Raw genomic sequence first — 22,221 nt, forward strand, 5'->3', positions numbered from 1 at the left:
GCTGGAATCACAACTCCATGATTTTTGGCTAGTGTAGGTAGCCAGTTGGCCCTAGAAATCTGCTCTCATCAGTCCCAAGTGCTGGAATTATAGGTGTGGGAGGAGGGGCACACCCATCTGCAAGGGTGCTGGGGTGTGAACTCAGGTCCTCAGTTTTATGTAGCAAGTACTCTATCCACTGACATGTTCTAGATATCCCAGGTAGTACTGGAACTTACTATGCAGCTCACACTCAGGCTCTCCTTGCATTGGATCCTCCAAAGTGCTGCAGTCAAAGGCCCAGTGGAATGTAGGATTCAACTTCATAATACCCCAAACACACATGAAACTGTAGCTGGGGGAAGCCTCACGGGGACATGCACAGGCTAGGACAGTGTGAAGTGGGGTCTACACATCAGACACAGTTCCCAGGGGACAAGTACCTGAGTGAGGATTTGCTGTTAGAGCTGAAAGCAAAAGGTGGTGAGCTATAAACTTGGCAGCTACGTTGCCAGGGCAGTGGTGGTGCAAGCCTTTAATCCCAGCACTCGGGAGGCAGAGGCAGGCGGATCTCTGTGAGTTCGAGACCAGCCTGGTCTTCAAGAGGTAGTTCCAGGACAGCCTCCAAAGCCACAGAGAAACCCTGTCTCGAAAAAACCAAAAACAGTTCTAGAGAGATGGCTCAGAGGTTGAGAACACTGACTGCTCTTCCATAGGTCCTGAGTTCAATTTCCAGCAACCACACGGTGGCTCACAACCATCCATTATGAAATCTGGTGCTCTCTTCTAGTGGAAGCAGAATGTTGTATACATAATTAATAAATATTAAAAACAACAACAACAAAACAAAAAAACCAACTTGGCAGTAATGCAAAGGCACTAAGGCTGGAGAAAGCAAAAGAGAGTTGTGTACCTGATGGGTTTCTCCTTGCTAAGGTGTGGGAGATGCTCTTCCAGGGCAGACATGGTGGCTCAGGCCTGTTATCCCAGTCCTTCAGAAGCAGAGGCAGGAGTGTCAGGAGTTTGGTGTCATCCTTGGCTGCTCAGTATTCTGAGGTCAGACTGAGTGGTAGGAGACTGTTGGAAAAAAAAAAAAGAAAAAAAAAAATATTCCAGAGAGGGTGAATTGGACTGGCTGTGGTGGGATTGTGAGTCCATGTCCAGCCTGGGCCACAGAATGTTACACACACACAAGCACACACTTCATGTGTATGTCTGTAACCCTAGTACTGTGAGGATCCCCAGAGCTCACTGACCAAACATTCTAGCCAATCAGTGAACACTAGTGTATCTCAGATAACTAAGGTAAATGTCTAGTAAGGTAGCTCAGTAACTTGCCAAACCTGAAGACATGAATTCTGTGCCTTGGGCCACATGGTGGGTGGGGACAGTCAACTGCCACAGTTTTCTTCTGACCTCCACTTGTGCACATGCCATGAAGTTTTACACACACACACACACACACACACACACACACACACACAGAGAGAGAGACACACAGACACACATGCACGCACACAGACACAGACATTTACATTCAGTGGAGAGAGAGGATACTGGCCTTCAAACACCAACAACCAAAGAGGACTCAGCTGTTGACTCTACCTATAATCTCAGCACTCAAAAAGCTGAGTCAGAAGGCCAGAGAAGTGGCTCTGCAGTAAGAGGGCATGCTGCTCTCCTGCAAAGGAACCAATCCTAGCAACTGCTTTGGGCTGCCTGCTATTCCAGCTCCAGGATCCAGTGCGCTCTCCAGGCAATTGCACTCAGGTTCCCGTGTGCATATACATAATCAAAAATAAATCTTTTTCACTGGGAAAAAGCAGAAAAAGATTTACTCATTGTAGCAACATTGGCATGGTAATAGTTTTTTGCTTTTGTTTTTTGAGACCGGGTCTCCCTGTGCAGCCCTGTCTGACCTGGAACTCTGTGTAGACTAAGGTGGTCTTGTCCTCCCAGAGACCTGTCTGTCCCTGCTCTTTAGGTGCTGGGATTAAAGGTATGCACCACCACACCTAACACAAAATTTTTAAGGGGCTGGAGAGATGCATCAGCAGTTAAGAGCGCTTGTTGCTCTTGCAGAGGCCCCGGGTTCAGTTCCCAGGGTTCAGTTCCCAGCATCCACATGGTAGTTTACAACCATCTTTAACTCCATTCCCGGGTCATCTGATGCCCTCTCCTGAGATCCATGGGTATCAGACACACAACACATGTGGTACACATACAAACATGCAGGCAAAACACTCACACACATAAATCTTTTTTAAGAAAGGTAAAAGGTGGTGCACGCCTTTAATCCCAGCACTTGGGAGGCAGAGGCAGGTGGATCACTGTGAGTTCGAGGCCAGCTTGGTCTCCAGAGCGAGTGCCAGGATAGGCTCCAAAGCTACACAGAGAAACCCTGTCTTCAAAAAGATGAGGCAGGAAGATTGCCTTGAGTGCCACAACTACAGACAGCCTCTGGCCTCACGAGAATGAGGTCTTTCAGCCTAGGCGGAACAGAGTAACTGGTGAGTTGTTCTGCACCGAGTAACAAGATGTCTCCTCTTAAATAGACAGTGATCATTGGCTCCTATATGATCGCACATGGCTTCTTCAGCGTCTACGGCATGTGTGTGGACACATTGTTCCTCTGTTTCTGTGAGTGACCCCTTTATCTCAGTCCACCAGGGGGCCCTGATCCCTTCTCCCCACCTGATAAAGAAATACCTCCCCATGAAAGCACTACCTTCACCCCAGAGTTCCTGGGGTCCTGGATGTCGTTCCTATTAGGCCTGTTCATGCCTTTCTGACTTCCTTGTCAAGCGCCGAGCTAACTGTTCCTCACCCTTCTATCCCCAAGCTATAGTTGGAATACTCTGTTCTCTGGGTCTTTGGCTTTGAAATTTCTGGTTTTGTTGGGAATTAGAGCAGGGTCCATGGCTGCTACTAACTCTGGTCTCCACTGTCTTTTCTTTTCCCCCCTCTTCTTCTCTCCCTATGCCTGCTGGCCTCTTCCCCGTTTTTCCTCTGCCTCCCTTTTCCACTCCCTCCTTTCCTGACCATCCCATTTTTCACCCCCTGCTGGTGCCTGGGGGGCCCAGGTGAGGACCTTGAGAGGAATGACGGCTCTCTGGAGCGACCCTACTTCATGTCGCCCGAGCTGAGAGACATCCTATTGAGTTCGCAGGCGGGCAAGCAGGAGGAAGTTGAGGAGGAGTAGAGAGTGAGGGAGACTGGCAAGCGGGCCAGGGGGCCTCTGGAGACCGGGTTTGTGCATGTGATGGGTCTTCCTTGACTGGGAATGTGGGGCTCCTGTAGTCATTTCCTATCCCTCCCTCTTCCAAGACTAGGCAGTCATTTTGCTACTGAGCCACACCCACACTTTCTCACTCGGGCATCCTAGGCAAATGCTCTACCTCCGAGCCTTGCCCCAGACCCTTGCTGGGGAATTCTAGGCAGGGGCTCTACCCCTGAACTATGCCCCTTGCCTTGTATACTTTTTATTTGGGGACAGTGTCTCACTCAGTTGGCTAGGCTGGCCTTGGACTTATTGTAAAAGCAGATCTTAAGTCTGGAGTTGTTCTGTCTCAGCTTCTTAAACACCTTGGGTAACAGGCCTATGCTGCCATGCCCTGCTCTTCTGTGTTTTGCTTTCTAACCCCTCCCCCTGACTTCTCTATGGCCCTCCATTCCCTTCCCTGTTCCCTATCCCAACCCCTACCTGTTGACTCCCTCTCACGTTGCCTGTTCTGGGGCTCTGTCCACAGTGGAGGATCTGGAAAGAAATGACGGTTCAGCTGAGAGGCCTTACTTCATGTCTTCCACTCTCAAGAAACTCTTGAATAAAACCAACAAGAAGGCAGCAGAGTCCTAAAGACATCTGCCCCTGGCCTCTCAGGAGCTGCGATCCGGTGCTTGCTAAGTGTTTGGGTCAGAGTCCCCAGCTCATTGAACTGCCTAAAGTCACATCACTGCCTCTCTGCTACCCTCCTTGAGTTCCCATTTCCAGGGACCCAGAGGATTTGGGGCATTGCTTCCTATGCCCAAGGGCACTTGAGAGCTTTCAGTGGCGCCCTGGAAGATGGGACAGAATGGGTCCCTCCAGTCCTCACTGGCATAGATGGTGCCAATATGGTGAAGTAACTTGTCTTCAAGGGTGGGAGATGGCCCAAGGATGTCTGCAGCAAGTTTCTTTGTACTTCTGTGCCCCTTCCAGCCAAGAGGGAAAGACTGGATAAAAGAGCCTCTGCAAGTGGGCTCAATGAACCGCAGCTCCAAGCAACCCCTGCCTGCTCCAGCCAGGACAGAATTGGATCTCCGTGGGTGATTCAGTCCAAGGGGCAACAAATGCATTTCTCATCCTTACTACTTTTAATCTAGACATACATACATAAGGGGTCTATCTGCTTTTATTCCATCAGGCTCCACAGTGAATGGAGCCACCGAGTGCCTTCATTTGTAGCCCCACCTCCAGCCTGGGGGTGGCTGGGGTCACAGGAATGAGTGTGTACCCAGAACTGAACGAGTCCTCCTGATAGGGAGACAGGGTGGGGAAGGAGGGCCTGATGCAAGGTTGGAAGTGGTTCTGGGGAACAAGCCTCTGTGGTTAGATACTCCAGAGTGGCCCTGGCTGATGGCTTCTTAATGGAAAGCTTGAAGGAGGACAGGGCCTGCCGCCCCGCCCCTTTCTCTGCTGGTAATCCACACTGCTGTTTTTGTAAGATGAAAGAAACTTAAGTTCCCTCAAGGGATGGTTTCAGGGTCGAGGTGGGTGTGCTGTTCCTAGCTAACTAGGCCTGCCTTGTTCTTTCACCTGACACTATAATCTTCTTGCCAAACTTGTTGACTGACTCTCCACCTACCTGTTGTATGCTCAGACTGGCATATCACCCCTACTCTGCTTACCAGTAAGATCCCAGGGTCTTGGACACAGAGGCCCCCAGCCTAGGGTCCCTTGGATTCCTGTGCCTGCCTTGTATGTGCCATCCCACTTGTCTTTTTTCCTGTCTGCCCAGCCCTATGCTTACATAATTGCATTCCAACATTTAATAAAGTGCCTCTTGTACAGACCCTGACTTGGTATGTTTGTAGTAGGAATGTGGGGAGCTGCTGGGAACAAGGGCTCCCAGTGCACTGGATGGCTCTGAGCTATGGCAGTTTGCTCAAAGGGAAGAGGAGGGATTGGAATCCAGCCTTGATCTCACCACCAAACCTGCCTCTGTTGGGTCTCCTGTAGGCTCCTAATGAAGGAAAGGTTCTGATTAGGAACTGGCCTGAGGAGTCCAGGGACAGCTGCTTGCTTCCTACCTCCTCCCAGCTCCGTAACTTTGCTGGACACAGTCGCCTGCCCCATACCTAATATCTCATAATTGAGGATAGCTGCTTTTATTTTATTTATTTATTTTTGAGACAGGGTTTCTCTGTGTACTTTTGTAGACCATGCTGGCCTCGAACTCACAGAGATCTGCCTGCCTCTGCCTCTGCCTCTGCCTCCCAAGTGTTGGGATTAAAGTCGTGCCACCACTGCCAGATGCTACTTTTATTTTATTTTGTGTGTGTCTGTGAATGTATTCTATGGAGGCCGGAAGAGGGTGGTGGAGTCCCTGGAGCTGGACTTAACAGTGGTTAAGAGCCACAGGTGGATGCTCCTCTGCAAGAGCTGAGTAAGTTTATTGTTTTACATTTGGGGGCCATCTTCGAGACAGGGTTTCTCTGTGGCTTTGAGGGTGTCCTGGAACTAGCTCTTGTAGACCAGGCTGGTCTCGAACTCACAGAGATCCTCCTGCCTCTGCTTCCAGAGTGCTGGGACTAAAGGCATGTGCCACCAATGCCCGGCTACTTTTTTTTTTATGTATATGGATGTTTTGTCTGCAAATATGTCTGTATTGTGTGTGCCTCCTTGGACTTGAAGACCAGAAGAGGGTTTTGGATCCTCTGAAATTATAAACAGTTGTGAGCTGTAAAAAAAAAAAAAAAAAAGTTGGGTTTTTTATTTTTTTAAACTGCAAATGGAGTGAGGTGGGGGGGGTGCTGGAGGGATGGCTCAGCTGTTACAAGCACTGGCTGCTCTTCCACAGGACCTGGGTTAAGTGCCCAGCACCCACATGGCACCTACATTTAAAATAGTTAAACAAACAAAACCCCAAAACAAAACAAAAAAAAAAAACTACGGGGTCTGGACAGACGGCTCGGGGGTTATGGGTGTACTCTGCTCTCACAGAGGACCGGAGTTGGTACTCAGCATCCTGATTAGCTAACTCACAACCTCCTGTAACTTTAGCTCCAGGGGCTCTGAGACTATTGGTATTCATGGACACCTGCATTCACACGCACATATGAACATGCAGATACACAAGTGATTTTAAAAAATAACTTTTGTTTGTTTTTCGAGACAGGGTTTCTCTGTGTAGCCTTGGCTGTCCTGGAACTCACAGAGATCCGCCTGCCTCTGCTTTCCAAGTGCTGGGATCAAAGGTGTGTGCCACCACCACCCAGCAAGAAATAATAATAACTATTTAAAAAATACTTTAAATTAAAATCTATTTTATATGTATGGGTGTTTTGTCTACATACGATGTCTATGTACCAAGTGCATAGTGTTGCCTGCAGAGAACAGAGAGGGCATCATATCCCTTGCAACTAGAATTATAGATGACTGTGAATCACCATGTGGGTGCTGGGAATTGAACCAAGATCCCCTGGAAAAGCAGTCAGTACTCTTAACCGCTGAGCCATTTCTCTAGCACCTTATTTTTTTTTGTGGGTTTTTTGTTTTGTTTTGTTTTTTGAGACAGGGTTTCTCTGTGTAGCCCTGGCTGTCCTAGAGCACGGTAGACCAGGCTGGCCTCAAACTCACAGAGATCTGCCTGCCTCTGCCTCTTGAGTGCTGGGATTAAAGGAGTGACCCATACTTCCCAATTACATTTATTTTTTACTGTGTGAATGTGCCAGTGTGGTGGGGAGTCCCAGGGATGGAACTCGGGTCCCCAAGTTTTGTCAGCAAGTGCCTTCAGCAGCTTAGCTGTTTTGCTTCAGTTTGACTGTCTTTTGGTCAGTCTGGCTGCCAGACTGCAAGCACACTTCTGCCCCCTGGTGTCTGCTTTTGTTATTGCTTCTAGCCAATTGGCTCCTGGAAAAATCTCACTTTATCAACTGCTGCTATCTCTGTGTCTCCTTTTCAGTAAAAGTTCTGATTAAACAGGACCTTTGCACATACCAGGCAAATGTTTTACCATCAGTTAAATCCCCAGCCCCATCTTTGGTGTTTTTTTTTTTTTTGAGACTGTCTCATGTAGCCCTGGATGAGTCCAATGGTGAGAATGGTGAGAATCGATTGAGATACTGAAATCCTAAGGTGTCTGCTTTCTAGCTCCATTTCTCAGTGATGGATTGGAAGCCAAAGGCTCCATTGTGATAATCATTTTGACATTTGTGGCTCTGCCACACAAAGAAACTTCAGTACTAATTGGTTTATGATGAAGACGATTTGGAGAGGTTTGTCGGTGTTTTTAATCTTTATTTTTTTCTAGACAGGGTTTCTCTGTGTAACAGCTCTGGCTGTCTTGGAACTCTGTAGAGCAGGCTAGCCTAGAACTCACAGAGATCCTAGGCCGGGTGTTGGTGGCGCACACCTTTAATCCCAGCACTTGGAAGGTAGAGGCAGGCGGATCTCTGTGAGTTCCAGGACAGCCAAGGCTACACAGAGAAACCCTGTCTCGAAAAACCAAAAAAAGAAAAGAAAAAAAAAAAAAAGAACTCACAGAGTTCACCTGCCTCTGCCTTCCAAGTATGAGGATTCATTTTTAATTTTGTGGGTTTCTCATTTATTTTTAGTTTATTTTATGTGTGTGAGTTTTTGCCTGTGTTTTGTGAATCTTTCTGGAATAAGCATTCCAACACCAAAGAGAGTGGAAGAGAGGTGTCATGGACCGAAGCCAGAAGGCTTCAGAAAAGTCTCAGTCCTGTGTCCAGTTTGTGTTCTCGTTTTATACTCTAAAACCACAAGGTAGGGTGGGCAAGCAAGTGAGATTGTACAGAAGCTACTTGGCAGGCAACAGGTTTTTAAGGACAAAGACCCATTCATTGTTTTGTTTTTTTTTCCAGGTCATTCTGTCCCAGGCAGCAAGTGAAGTCTCCTGGAACCCAGCTGCTTCAGGGTTCAAGTCCCACAGAGGAGGTGTGGGGTTAGCAAAGGGAAGGAGGAGACAGACACAATCTGAGGTTGATCAGGATGGCTGCTCGTTTAGTGAAAAAAAAAAAAAAAAGCTATACCTTTTATACTCTGTAATTGCACAATAGTTAAAGCCTCAGGCAAGTTTGAAAGCAGACTTAATGTTTTACAGCATTTTTCCTGAGACAACAGCAGTAAGTTCAGCTAGTATCTAAATGCCTAGTTCTCTAAATTCAGTAACTCCACCAGGATCGCTCCCAGGTCAATGGAAGTGCCACAGGTTCCTCTTGCTAGAGATAGAGAAAATAACTTCTATCAAGCAGGAACTTTCCTCAGGTCCCTGAAGGGATGGAGGCCCTTATCCAAATGCCTGACCTCGGGGAAAAGCACCTCTGGAGACCGGACACTCGTTACAATTTAAGAGCAATTTTCATTTCTCAAGGGTCATGATGCAGCGTTTGTGCCATGTAGCATCATAAGCACTGAGCTGTTTCCTAATTTTGTTCCTTTGTGTCTTAGAGTGTGGGCCTGTTTCCCTCGTACTCTCTCAAAGGGAAGGGCCTGATGTTTTAGTCTTTTCCCATTATATTAGAATACCATTCTGATTCCTCTATACTTACTATCTGAGCTCTTGCCTTTAATGGCCTTGTTATGCCAAATTCGTGAGACCCCAAAAAAGACCACCAAGGAGCCAGCTCACTGATGCAAACACATAAGGTTTAATGTTAAGTTACAAGCCTCAGCAGAGACCCTGGTCCAGCAAACTGGCACAGCAGCTGCAGGAGAAGAGTGCCTGACCTCAATTGTAAGGGTTTTTTTAAGGAAAAAAAAAAAAAAGTAAGCAGGGTGGTACATGCCTTGGCTGTTCAGGATTGGGTAAGAGTAGGTGACCATTGGGTTCACTAACTTGGGGGCTAGGGGAATTTCAAAATTGTTACTAACAGTTGCCAGGAAGGACAATTTAGTGAAAAAAAAAAAAAGCTGTACCTTTTATACTCTGTAATTGCACCACCATGGCCGGTCACCATAGAGAGGCAGAGAAAGTGCATAGCTGGGCGAAGAGAAGAGCAGAGGGAAGAAGAAACAGAGAGAGAGCGAGGCAGGGAAGTTGGAACTTTTAAAGGGAAGACTGTGCATGCTCACTGAAGTTCCATGCATGCCCAGAGTCCTCACGAGGGCTGTTAGCCGTGGTGGGTGATGTGATGATGGCACGTCCCTGTGCGTGCCCTGACTGTTGTCAGGGGGCAGGGTCTGTCTCTTAAAGAGGTAGAGCCGATCAGTACTAAAGCCTGAACCTTTCACAATGTCTATATGATGATCACCTCTTTGGTTTATGCCATGCAGTATTTTGAATGCCTGCAACAGAATTGGAGAAGCAGGAAAGAAAATTGTGTCATTTACAAAAGTTACTATACAGGGCCCAAAGGAAGCATTCATGGATTTATTACAAAGTCTGTCATCAGAAGTAAATAGAATGATATCAATATTTAGAAGCTAGAAAAATAATAATTGAGGGGGCTGGAGAGATGGCTCAGAGGTTAAGACCCATCTCTTCCATGTATATCTGCACACTAAAAGAGGGCACCATATCTCATAATAGATGGTTGTGAGCAACCATGTGGTTGCTGGGAATTGAACTCAGGACCTCTGGAAGAGCAGCCAGCACTCTTAACCTCTGAGCCATCTCTCCAGCCCCCAGGAGAGATAATTTCAAGAGGTTTAAAGAAAAATTAAAATGTCAAATGTTTTAATTGTGGCAGACAAGGTCCCCTTAAAAGGGATTCTAAACAGGGAGATCCTAGAAACAACGCTTTTCATAAACATAATCCAAACAGAACGCCTCTCCCTCCAGGATTAAGCAGAAGGTATAGCAAAGTCAGCATAGGACAAAGGAATGTAGGTCAACAAGAGATTATAAAGGGAATCATTTGCCTTAGGGAAATGCCATCTATTCCAGATGTCTTTGGGGCTGCAATGGGAACCAGCTGAACAGCCCCAGGTCCAACCCTGAGTTGGGGAGTGTCAATCAGGAAACTCCTAGCTAGGCAACGGTTAGTGATGAGACAGAGTTATCTTGTCATCTCAGAAGGGCTCCCAAGTCCATGCTGGAGTCCACGGTTTATTTAAGCATCCTCTTAAGTTAGCTTTCCAAAAGTGGGGGTGAGAGCAGAAGACATCTATTATCAATCATGTTTAAAGCTGATATCAAATATTTACTTTAATCCCAGAGACACCCCAAAAATTGCATGTCCTCACTAGTCCCTTACTAGTAGTCTCCAGGCTTGTTCCACCAGCCCCCATGTTGGGTGTGGGTCCACCCAGGGCCCTAGGTCTAGTGTTGTACAAACCTGGCATCCGGAGGTAATCAGCTGGCATCTGAAAGACAATGGGAGATTTGAGCTCCTGGAATTAAGCTTGAGGCCTGCATCCAAAATATCATAATCAATATTTGGGCCCCGACAGTGGTGTGTTGTGGAATATTAGTTTAAGATGTGTTACAATTAGCCAGGCATTGGTGGTGCGTTCCTTTTAATACCAGCACTTGGAAGGCAGAGGCAGGTGAATCTCTGTGAGTTCGAGACCAGCCTGGTCTACAGAGCGAGTGCCAGGAGAGGCTTCAAAGCTACAGAGAAACCATCTCCGAACAAAAAAAAAGCAAAACAAACAAACAAAAAAGTGTTACAATTGTTTATTCAGTGGAACATTTAATGATGCAAAGATGTGTTGTATTCTTTTATGTTGCATTTGTTTAACTCTGTGAAGCTGTGCTACTTTGCCTGTCTAAAATACCAGGTTGGTCTGATCAAAAGGTGAATGGCCAATAGTGAGCCAGAAGACAGGTGGGCCTGGCAGGCAGAAGAAATAAATAGAAGAATGTGAGGAGGAGGAGGAGAAAAGGAGGAGAGAAGCTGCCAGGCCAGCCACATAGACAGACAAAGAATAAGAAGGAAAGAAAAGATACACAGACTAGAAAAAGGTTAAAGCTAAGACGCAAAAGGTAGGCAGGATAATTTAAATTAAGAAAAGCTGGCTGGTTGGCCGGTGGTGGTGCACGCCTTTAATCCCAGTACTCGGGAGGCAGAGGCAGGTGGATCTCTGTGAGTTCGAGACCAGCCTGGTCTACAAGAGCTAGTTCCAGGACAGCCTCCAAAGCCACAGGGAAACCCTGTCTCAGGGAAAAAACAAAAAACAAACAAACAAACAAAGCTGGCTGGCCTGGTGGTGGTGGCACACGCCTTTAATCCCAGAACCCATGTTAGACCCCTGGAAAACTCAGGTATCCGGGGTCCCAGGCCACGACTGCGGTCACCCCAATCACCAGGCAGATTCGAGAGCTTGCTGCAAACTGCATGAGGCTTTATTGTAATTTAACGAGCTAACCCCATGTTAGCTAGGGTCTTTTGTCCACCCACCATGGGGGTTGGCTGCAAAAGATAACTCCTAGGGCCTCCCAAGAGATCTTGTAGGGCAGCGTAAGGGGAGTGTCTAGGGGTACGCACAGGCTCACGACTGGTGTGCCTCCAGGCTCGGGGGGCTTGCCCTGTGTTGATTGGTCAACTGGTTATTATGGCCCATAGGCTCTCCCAGGGTGGTTGCTATGCTCTGTGCATCATTGCTGTGCGCTTGTCCGTAAAGTACACCCAGGGTCGTAAAGCATAGCGCCACCAACTAACTTCTGATTGGTTCCTTGTCACAAGGCAGGCATCTGACTTTCTAGTGTCTAGGACAATGTCAGACAAGCACGTGTTTGGCCGTTATGGCTGCCGAAAGGGGAGCTGGTTCCTTCACTCAGGAGGCAGAGGCAGAGGCAGGTGGATCTCTGTGACTTTGAAGTCAGCCTGGTCTACAGACTGAGTTCTAGGACAGGCTCCAAGGCTGTACAGAGAAACCCTGTCTTGAAAATAAAAAAAAAAGGGGGGGGGGAACCAAACCTATGACAGTGATGCAGTTTGGACTCAGGACCACAGGCATGCTAGCTAAGTGCTTGTCTTCTGAGCCACCCTTCTGAGTTTACATTTAGTCACTGAGTTAGCACTCTGCCATGGTCTTCTCACATTTGTCCACCAGACTGCATGGGACGGAGAGCTGTGAGCACAGAGGAGAAACAAACAAATAAAAAACATAACATAAACCACCTGAACAAGCTGAGCCTTGGTGGCTCATGCCTTTAATCCCAGTACTCAGGAGGCAGAGGCAGGAGGATCTGTGTGAATTTGAAGCCAGCCTGGTCTACAGAGTGAGTTCCAAGACAGGGCTGTTACACAGAGAAACCCTGCGGGGCAGGGGGCGGGGATCATCCAGATGGCTTAGCTAATGCATTTGTTGGGTTCCCACTGTTGTGGTAAAAACACTGACCAAAAGCAACTTGGGGAGGAGTGGGTTTATTTCGTGGCTAGGTTATAGTCTCTTATTTTGAGAGACTGCTAAGGTGGGAGCTTAACCCAGGAACCAGGGGGCATTACTGAGTCAGAAGACAGGGCAGAAAGCTGCTGGCTTGCTGCTTCTGCCTTCCTCAGCTGCTTTTCTTATACAGCCCAGGCCCACCTGCTCAGGGATGACACTGCCACAGGGGGCCAGTCAATTACTGGCCCTTGCCAGGTTTTGGTCTGGGAGGAATGACAAACTCAGGGAGTTGGTTTTGAGTATATAAGTTTTACTTCACACAAGCAACACACAAGCATAAGCAAACCATCCTAAGAACCACAAACACTAGGCTCACAGCAGGGGGTACCTTTCTAGCAGGTTCAGGCTCAGGACTTCAGTTCCTCTGGATTCAGGCCGTTGAGTTTCCTGAGGGCCCGGTGTCATGGAATTGGGTTCAAAACAGGTGGCACTCAGCTTCATGGACTGGTTGTCTCAGGTTAGCAGAGCAGAGCTTCAGGACATAAGAGTCGTGGTATATACTCTAAAATTCCCAGTTCTGAACTGGTCCTTAAATAGTTCCTTAAATCCTGCTAATCACACTTTGCCACACCCCACACATTCTCACTCTTATCTACAATGGCCACCGCCACGTAGTGGGCCTATACTCCCTTTCGTTTCATCTTTCTTCAGCCAGGCCTTTGCCTGCCCGGTTACAAGGCTCCTTACAATTACCAATTAAGGAAATGCATCACAGATATGCCCATAGACCAATTCAACAGAGGGAATTCCTCAGTTGAGGTTCCCTCTTCCCAGGTGACTCTAGCTTGTGTCAAGTTGACAAAAAATTGCCAGCACAGGGGGTCAAGGTGGTTGCTGCCATGCCTGAGGAAGTGAGTTTGATCCTTGTCTGTGTGGTGGAAGGTGAGACCTGATACCGACAGTTGCCTTCTCACTTCCACAGGAGCACACTCTTGTACTCTCAAGTGCACACACACACACTAAATACATGTAATCTAAAACATTGAAAGGAAGACCTTTATTTCATTGGGGGAGCTGGAGAAATCTTTGCAGTTGAAAGTAATAACCAGAATATAGCTGTTCATGAAGGCAGACTAGGGGCACCAAAAAGCAAAAGGGAAGGTATGTATAACCATCGTCAGCAATGAGGAAGGTAAAGAAGGGGAGCAGCCCGATGACAGGGAAAGCTTGTTAAAGGCACATGGGGTAACAGAAAGTGAGGCAGTGCCTGGCAGGATGATGCAGGCAGGAGGGTGGCAAATGGCACCTAATTTTTTCAGCATTTATGGTGACCAAAGGGATGACATGGACAGGGAGGGTGAATGGAGCAGCTTATCACGGTGGCTGGGGCCCTCTACTGAGCTGCTCACAGGTAGGGTAACCTCAGCCCTGACAAAGGTGCACCTTTTAAAGACTGGTTACTTTTGTGTGGTGTATATGGGTTCACATGTTCCATGTCTGTCTGGTGTCTTTATCTCTTCTTTGCTCTGTCTCACTAATCCTGGGGCTAGCTATTTCAGCTGGGTGGGCTGGTCGATGAGCCCCAAGGACTCCGGTCTCCTCTTCTCCAGCCCTGGGTTTACAGGTGTGCACCATCATGCCTAACTTTGCACATGCATGAAGATAAGCAGCCTGAGTTTAATCTCAGGATCCCATGTAAAGATGGAAGGGGATAGTCCACTCTGTGTGGGGCTCTGCACTCTATACATTGTGTGGCTACGCACACATACACAGTCACAGAGACACACAGAGACACAGGCACTGAGAAATACTGAGAAATAGTCATCATTCAATAATATCTGTCCACAGATGCTGGGAAGGTGACTCACAAGTTTAAAAGCACTTACTGCTCTGGCTAAGGACCCAAGTTCGATTCCCAGCACCCACATGAAGGCTCACAACCATCTATAACTCCAGTTTCAGAGGATTCAAACCCTCTTCTGACCCCCTAGGCACCAGGCACACACGTGATGCACAGACACGCATTAGAAAAAAAAAAAAAAAAAATCCGTCTGCAAACAAACCTCAGGAAAGCCTTATTAACCATGTTCGCCACTTGGTGGCGCTGTCAGAACAGACATGTCATTTTTAGACAGACCGTGCTCCTTGTGTTAGAAACATCTCAGGCTGAGATCTCAAACGACCTACAAGTTTATTAATTTACAAATTTGTCTCCAGTTTCAGATTGTGGGTGACACGGTCATCTAAAACCCGTTCACCGAGTTAACTAACTCGAGTTATCTATTATTTATTGGTATGATGGATGTGAAGAGGGAGGGGACCTGGGTGCTTGAGAGCTTTCATGTCTTGTCTGGAATTTGGCTTTTTGTGTGTGTGGTACTGGGGTCAGGCCCAGGCACTCTCAGCAGCAGCCCGGAGCCATGGCCTTGTCTGTAATGCAGCTGTAATTATAGCGGCGGCGGGAGTCGGCCTGGGCAGCACAGCGAGACGACGGGAGTCTGTGGTAGCCCATCTGCCCACCACTGAGGAGGAGAACCGTGCGCACGTGCCGGTCTTCCAGCCTGGCTTCCGGCAACGTCCTGAGGCGGACCGGAGCGGCGCATGCGCGCGCGCGCGCACTTGCGCAGTCCGAAGGGCCCAACCCCTGCTCCGTTGCGTCACGTGATAACGGTCGCTCGGAAAAAACCGCCATTGGGGAAAAAAAAAGCAAAACAAAATACGGGAGCCTCGTCAGGTGATACAGGTCTACCAATAGAGCAAAAGGGATAGGAGACGACGACAACAACAAAAAAAGATTCCCGTCACGTGACGAAAGCGGAGCCCGCCCCTGTCATGTGAATCGGCAACCACCCCCCCCAGAAAAGCGGCCCCCGTGCCGCCGTCAGGTGACGCAGCCCCGCCCCCTCGGGCACGTTTCATCCCGCCCACCCGCTGGGGGCTGGGCCTAGGCCGGTCGCCCACGTGACGCGGGGGGGGCCATGCAATCACGTGGTCACCTCCCCGGCCGCGCCCCGCCCCCCGCCCCGCCGGCCCGCCCGCCCTCCGCTCGCCCCCGGCCCCGGCTCCTCCTCCTCTCTCCGCCATTGCAGTTGGGACTGGAGCAGCCCCGGCGAAAACGCGCTGGCTTTTTTTTTTTTTTTTTTTTTGAGCGGGGCTCTGAAGACTCGGAAGGCTGGTGGCAGGAGGGCGGCGGCGGCTGAGGCCGAGGACCGGAACGCCGACAAGGTAAGCGGCAGTGTGGCGTCTCCCGCCTCCACCCCTCCCCCTCGTCCGTTCTCCCACTTGTCAGCGCACGCCGACCGAGGGGACGCTGGTGACAGGGCCGTGGCCGCCCTGCGGACCCAGCCCTCCGCTCGGATCTCCCACCCGTCGGCGTCTCGCTCCTGCCGTCTCCTCCGGCCTCGCTCCCGCGCTTGGCCGTTACTCTCCCCCATTGTGCCGAGGAAACAAAATGGCGGCGGCAGGGCCCCTGTGCGCGCGCATCCACTCTCCCCCTCGGCGGCCCCCTCGGCCGGGGCCTGGGCGCCGCTGTCAGGGGGTGCGCACGCACTGAACCCCCTGCCCCTGCCCGGGCCGCTCACTCTCCGCTAGGCCCGGCTTTTGTCTGTTGCTCCGGCCCTGCGCACGCGCGCACGTGTTGAAGCACACACCCCCTCACATCCCGGGCATCCCGGCGGGCGCAGAGGGAGCGATCCCTTCGCATTACCCGCGTTCTCTCTTTGTGAAGCTACGTCCCCGGCTTCCAGAAGCATGCCCTCTTCATCCCAGCTCCCAACGCGGGAGACCCCTCTCCTTTGTCCCGAGCACGGTCCTCTCCCCTAGATGATCGTTGCGGGAAGCATTTCTAGATTCGGTATCGGGTCCCTAAAGTCCCAATCTGTAGGTTTCCTCCAGATCGAGACCCAAAGTTAAGGCCGTTTGAGTTTCCCGTTTTTTTTTTTTTTTTTAGATCAGGTGGTTTTCATTGATGGTGTTTCCCAGGTTGTTTAGGCCCTGCCTCCAGTCCCCAAAATGATGATGTGGTGTTGGGGACTCTGATCTATCTGCAGGACTGACATGCTTGAAATCTTCCGAACGTCTGCGCTTTAAATTTTCTTTTATTAAAGTAGTTGAGTGATGGGAATTCACCTTAGGTTATTCACAATTCGGATACGCTGTTTGGAGAGTATAACGGTCTGTTCGATTCTCCCATTACGGATCCAAACTGGAGAAGCGTAAACCATCTCTTAGTAAAATTGCTGGTAAGTTGCTGCTTAGGACACGTGGTGGATCAGCAAAGAGGCCGCTCAGTGTTGGCGATATGCTTCGATGTTGGGATTCTAGTATTCTGAATGTATCTTTCTGGTTCAAAGTTCTGTTCTATTTAAAATGTTCGGTATGGTGATGTCGTGTCCATAGGAAAAGGAGACGCGCCGTTGAAAGTTAGGGTTCATGTGTAGGACTTCCCCAGTGTTTTTCCCTTAGGTTTTTGAGGAGGGACCATTTGTGGATTGACCAGCATTCTACCACTGTTCCTTTGAGTGTGGCTTCCTGTGTTAGCTACTGCAGTCACCCTGTTTGTATATGAAGTGTGGAGAACCAGAACTTCCTTCACAGCCCCATAGGAGAGGCCACTGGCAGCTACTGCTGCTCTTGTTGCATTGTGGGTAGCTCCTGGTCACTGGGGTTTATGAATGGGCTCTGCAGGCTTTGGGTATTGACTGGAAGTCTGCAGTCCATATTAGAAGCTGGTGATTAGTGCCAGGGGGCCTTGGCAGCACTGGGTACTGTATCAGTCTGTCTGCTGCAAGTTTGGACCGGTCTAGTGACCCCCTCCTTTTGGAGCTGAGGAATGCCTGATTGCTTTCAGTTTTTCTGATGAATACCTGTAAGCAAGCAAAAGTTCCTTTGGCTCCTTTTAGTACAGATTTCTAGACTGATGTTACTGTGAATACATGGCTACTTCTTATTTTGCACATTCTTCTGGTCTCAACGTCTTACAAGAATACTTGCTAAGTTTTTTTTTTCTTTTTCTTTTTTCTTTTTGGTTTTTTGAGACAGGGTTTCTCTGCAGCTTTGGAGCCTATCCTGGCACTTGCTCTGGAGACCAGGCTGGCCTCAAGCTCACAGAGATCCACCTGCTTCTGCCTCCTGAGTGCTGGGATTAAAGGCGTGTGCCACCAACGCCCTGCGTTTTTTGTTTTTGTTTTCTTTTTTATTTTTCTGAGTCATGGTTTCTCTCTGTAGCTCTGGCTGTCCTGGAACTTGCTCAGTAGACCATGCTGGCCTTGAATCATAAATTGCCTGTCCCCACCTCCTGGATGCTGGGTTTAAAGGCATGTGCACCACAGCCCAGCTTTTCTTTATTTTTTGAATTAGTGTCTCTCTGTGTAGCCCAGACTGACTGTAAACTTGGAATCCTTCTGCCTCAAACCTTCTGAGGGCTGGGATTATATTTGTGAGCCACCACACCAGGACTGGTGTCTATGTCCTCGAGTCTCCGTCCCCCCCCTACTCCCCCAAGCAATTTGCTGTATGGAGAAGGCATCCAAGTATGGTCAGGATCTGTCACAGGAGTAAGGTGTAGATTTGAGAAAAATCTTTCTTTGGACAAGGTCCTACTGTGTAGCTTGTGTGGCCTCTTAACTCTTGGAGATCTGTCTGTCTCTGTTTTTGAGTGCTGTGATCAAAGGTTTGTGTCACCACATATGGCCAGAAGTTCTCTCTGGGCTTTCCTCTCTTGTCTCTGTATCCAGAAGGAGTCTCACAATGAAGTCTAGACTGGTCTCAAAGTGCCTTAACTTGAGTGCTGGGATTGCTGGCTACTTTTCTTGTTCTAGGGGAGTGATTCTTATCCTGTAGAAATGTAGATTTCTCTTTTTCTTGCCTGTGCTGCTACCTATTTTTTGTTTTTGTTTTTGTTTTTGTTTTTTGAGACAGGGTTTCTCTGTTGTAGCCTTGGCTGTCCTGGCACTCATTCTGTAGACCAGGCTGTCCTCAAACTCAAAGAGCCTCTGCCTCCCGAGTGCTGAGGTTAAAGGCAAGCACCACCACTGCCTTGCCTGCTAACACACTGCTGCTACTTTTATTGTAAGTGATACATTTACTTGCATAGAGTTAGGTTCTGCTACATATTGTCTGTCAGTTCTTTGATTACTTGAGCCATTCTGAAAGATATGTAACCTCATTGTTAAGTATATTAATAATGTGTGGCCCATGAACTTGTGACTACTCCCTTAACTCCCTCTTAGGATTTCTCTGTGCAGCCCTGACTGTCCTGGAACTGGCTCTGTAGACCAGGCTGGCCTCAAATTCAGAGATCCACTTGCCTCTGCCTCCCAAGTGCTGGGATTAAAGGTGTGGGCCACCACTGCTTATGTTTTCTTTCTGAAACAGGGTCATGTATTATATAGTACAGGTTAGCCTAGATTCAGGCTTCTGGTGTAGACTTTGCAAGTGGTAGGGCTGCCACCCTGCAGGTGATTGAGTGTTGTTTTTAACAAAATCTCAGTTGTTCAATTTTACCAATAAAGACTTTGCAGCCAGTTGTTCCAGTGAGAGCCAGAGAAAGCACCTAGCTGACCTTCCTCCTCAGCCAACATCCCAGAAGCCTCTCTCTTCCTCATGCCATCTCTTCAGATTGAATGTCCTTTCCTTCTACTTCCTGTGCCTCTCTCTATCCATCCTCCTGATGAAATCTTTACTCTCTGTTTTTTTCTTAATAATCCTGTTCCACGGGCGTTGGTGGTGCATGCCTTTAATCCTAGCACTCGGGAGGCAGAAGCAGGAGGATCTCTGTGAGTTCAAGGCCAGTCTGGTCTCCAGGGCGAGTGCCAGGATAGGCTCCAAAGCTACACAGAGAAACTCTGTCTCAAAAAACAAAAAAAAAAAAAAAAAAAAAATCCTATGTTCACTTCCTGCCAACTGGTTAGTTGCTCTGCCTCTTGATCTATGGTTAACTTTATTTAATCCTGTTTACAATATATAAGCAGAAAGTTCTTGGGTTAAGGGTATATGTTAAGGCTGAGCCACACCACAACCAGAAACAGGTTTTTCCAGTTAATAATGCAACCTCAGGATTCACAGTATGACCAAATAGCCTGCAATATTTCTCCCTTTTTGTCTAAATAAAAAGGAAATGTTTTACCCAGTAAAACTATTTACAATAATGAAGTTGTTTTCATCAAGCGCATCTACAATGTTCAGCTTGGTTGCATTTGGCAGTCTTAGGATTAAGTATTTTTGATTTCAAAGTTCTGTAAAATGTTCATGTCAGTCTCATGATCTCAGCGATTTGACTGTCCTCAGAAGTTTGTAGTCCATGCCTGATCTTTGGGTGGTGTTTCTTGGTGGCAGTCCTGACGAGGTAGGACACAGCAGTTAACCCAAAGGTACCCAATGTTTGCTCAGAATCTGGCAGCAGAAGAGACATGGAGCAGTTTTCCCAGTGTTTAGCGTTGCCACAATCAAGGTGGATTAATTGTTGCAGGGCCCCATCATCTTGGCGATCTCAAAGGTTACTGTTAGGAATGGTCACAGTTTATTGTAGAAAATTTAAATATTTAAAATGACATATTTGGGGAGCTGGAGAGATGACTCATAGGTTAAGAGCACTGGCTGCTCTTCCAGAGGTCCTGAGTTCAATTCCCAGCAACCACATGGTGGTTCACAACCATCCGTTATAATATCTGGTGCCCTCTACTGGTGTGCAGATACTCATGGAAGCAGAATGTTGTATACGTAATAAATAAAAAAAAATCTTTAAAAAAAATAAAATGCCATATTTGTCAGATGATGGTGGTGTGCACTCTTTTAATCCCAGCACTTGGGAGGCAGAGGCAAGCGGATCTCTGAGTTTGAGGCCAGTCTGGTTTATAGAATTACAGGACAGGTTCCAAAACTGCACAGAAACCCTGCCCTGAAAAAGCAAACAAATAAATAGAATATCAGCAGGTCTCTGAAAGGTTTGAGGACCACATGTCTTAAGTACATCTGAGGCACACAAACTTAGTTCCTAGGTACCTGCTTTAGACTCAAACCCCAAAACACATACAGGAAGCTAGATGAAGCTTATTTCTACAATTACTTAGTACTCTCTATGAATACTAGTATCACAATTGCAGGTTTATGTATACATAATAATCTTACAGATTTTGAGATAATATCTATACCTTAAAAGAAGTTTTAGAGAGTCAAATGGAAACAAAGATTATGATGAGTTTAGTGGCAATATAATAGTTCCTTATTTTTTGTTTTCTTCTGTCCCATATCAGGTGGCTCTCCTGATAAGAGACAGAGATTTTAGATTTTACTTAAACAAGTAGAAGAGAGCCACAATTCCACCCCAAAGCCAGTTTTAATTTTTTTTTTAGAAGACTTAAGTGTACAGTGTTCTGCCTGCATGTATTTATTTATTTATTTATTCTCAAGACAGGGTTTCTCTGTGACTTTGGAGGCTGTCCTGGAACTAGGTCTTGTAGACCAGGCTGGTCTCGAACTCACAGAGATCCGCCTTTCTCTGCCTCCCCAGTGCTGGGACAAAAGGCCTGCGCCACCACTGCATGTATTCTTGCATACTAGAAGAGGGCACCAAATCTCATTATAGATGGTTGTGAGTCACCATGTGGTTGCTGGAAATTGAAATCAGGACCTGGAAAAGCAGCCAGTCTTCTGAAAGAGCAGCCATCTCTAGGCCCCACCAATTTTAATTTTTAAATGAATTGGGACCATATAAGCCCATTTGCCACTCATGTCTGTAGAGGGCAGCAGTGTCAAGCATTTGGAAACTGCCTTGGGTGGACCAGCCTTTCACATGGCGGGAAGGATGGAGTGTCCTTCTGGGCTGTCCTGCCCTGGCCAGGGATGGTTGTCTGGTGGGAGGGGTTAGTTGCTCTAGCTAGATGGTGGAATTGGTGCCAGTACTAACTAGTTTGGTGCTACCAGCCAGGATTTCAGGCCAGTTAGCTGGAGGTGGGCGGTACCACTTGGCCATTTTACTCTTTTTCTTGGGACATTTTCTCTTGATGATCTATCCTTTTTCTTCAGATGTTCCAGTGGTCTCTGGATTCCTTAGTTGGAGGCTTTTATTATACTAGAAAAAGAAAAGCAAAACCCTGCGCCAACCCTAACTCTGGAGGGATTCCTCTTTTGCAGTTTATTATAGCTGTTCTAGGGCAAAATGGTTTTTGGCAACAGAAAAAGTACTATCTTTCATTAAAAAAATATTCTTTTTAGTATGTGTGGATAAATATACCTATTCCCCTATCTCTTTATATATAAATTCAAGATTTAAGTGTATTAAATTTTAGATCACAAAGGACATTCACTTCGAATTTCAATCTGCCTCTTGAAAGTGGCTTTAAAATTGAATCCCCCCCCCCCCCCAGGTTTTCTCTGTGAAACAGTCCTGGCTGTCCTGGAACTAGCTCTGTAGACCTGGCTGGCCTCGAACTCACAGGGATCCACCTGCGTCTGCCTCCCGAGTGCTGGGATTAAAGGCATGCGCCACCAATGCCCGGCAAAAGATACGCTTAAGCAGAAAAGGGTAATAAAGTCCCCCAGAGATAGGGGACAACAGCTTCAGAGATACAATGGACAGTAGGCTAAAAAAACTGAATTAAATCAGCCTATATACATTTTAAAGAGGTGTTGACCTCAGAATGGAAACGATGATACGTGCTATATTGGGGAAGAGGTTTTGCTTTGTTTCCACTAGAGAAGAAAAGCTGTGGATGCCATCAAGATTGATAAAGATTAGTTTTGAACAG

At 47.6% G+C, this 22,221-nt stretch overlaps 2 protein-coding genes across 22 annotated transcripts in view; both read left to right on the forward strand.

Moving 5' to 3' along the window:
- Positions 1-5,031, forward strand: part of Slc44a2 (solute carrier family 44 member 2) — a 34,102-nt gene extending 29,071 nt beyond the window's left edge. For 6 of the 8 annotated variants that reach the window (XM_035443508.1, XM_035443512.1, XM_027411521.2 and 3 more), the window contains 3 exons: positions 2,535-2,619; positions 3,063-3,228; positions 3,729-5,031. In XM_035443508.1, coding sequence (XP_035299399.1) covers positions 2,535-2,619; positions 3,063-3,181 — 204 coding nt within the window. In that variant the 3' untranslated portion in view covers positions 3,182-3,228; positions 3,729-5,031. The remainder of the gene's footprint in view (positions 1-2,534; positions 2,620-3,062; positions 3,229-3,728) is intronic. The other 2 variants (XM_035443509.1, XM_035443511.1) reach the window with 1 other exon arrangement.
- Positions 5,032-15,551: 10,520 nt separating this feature from the next.
- The window catches only part of Ilf3 (interleukin enhancer binding factor 3), a 43,094-nt gene continuing 36,424 nt past the window's right edge, over positions 15,552-22,221 (forward strand). For 11 of the 14 annotated variants that reach the window (XM_027411522.2, XM_027411535.2, XM_027411536.2 and 8 more), the window contains exon 1: positions 15,552-15,700. The gene's annotated coding sequence lies outside the window, so the exon portion shown is untranslated. Of the gene's footprint in view, positions 15,701-16,595; positions 16,717-22,221 lie in introns of those variants that run through there. The other 3 variants (XM_027411530.2, XM_027411532.2, XM_027411524.2) reach the window with 2 other exon arrangements.

This window comes from Cricetulus griseus, chromosome 4, assembly GCF_003668045.3.
Source record: "Cricetulus griseus strain 17A/GY chromosome 4, alternate assembly CriGri-PICRH-1.0, whole genome shotgun sequence".
Classification (NCBI taxonomy): Eukaryota; Metazoa; Chordata; class Mammalia; order Rodentia; family Cricetidae; genus Cricetulus; species Cricetulus griseus.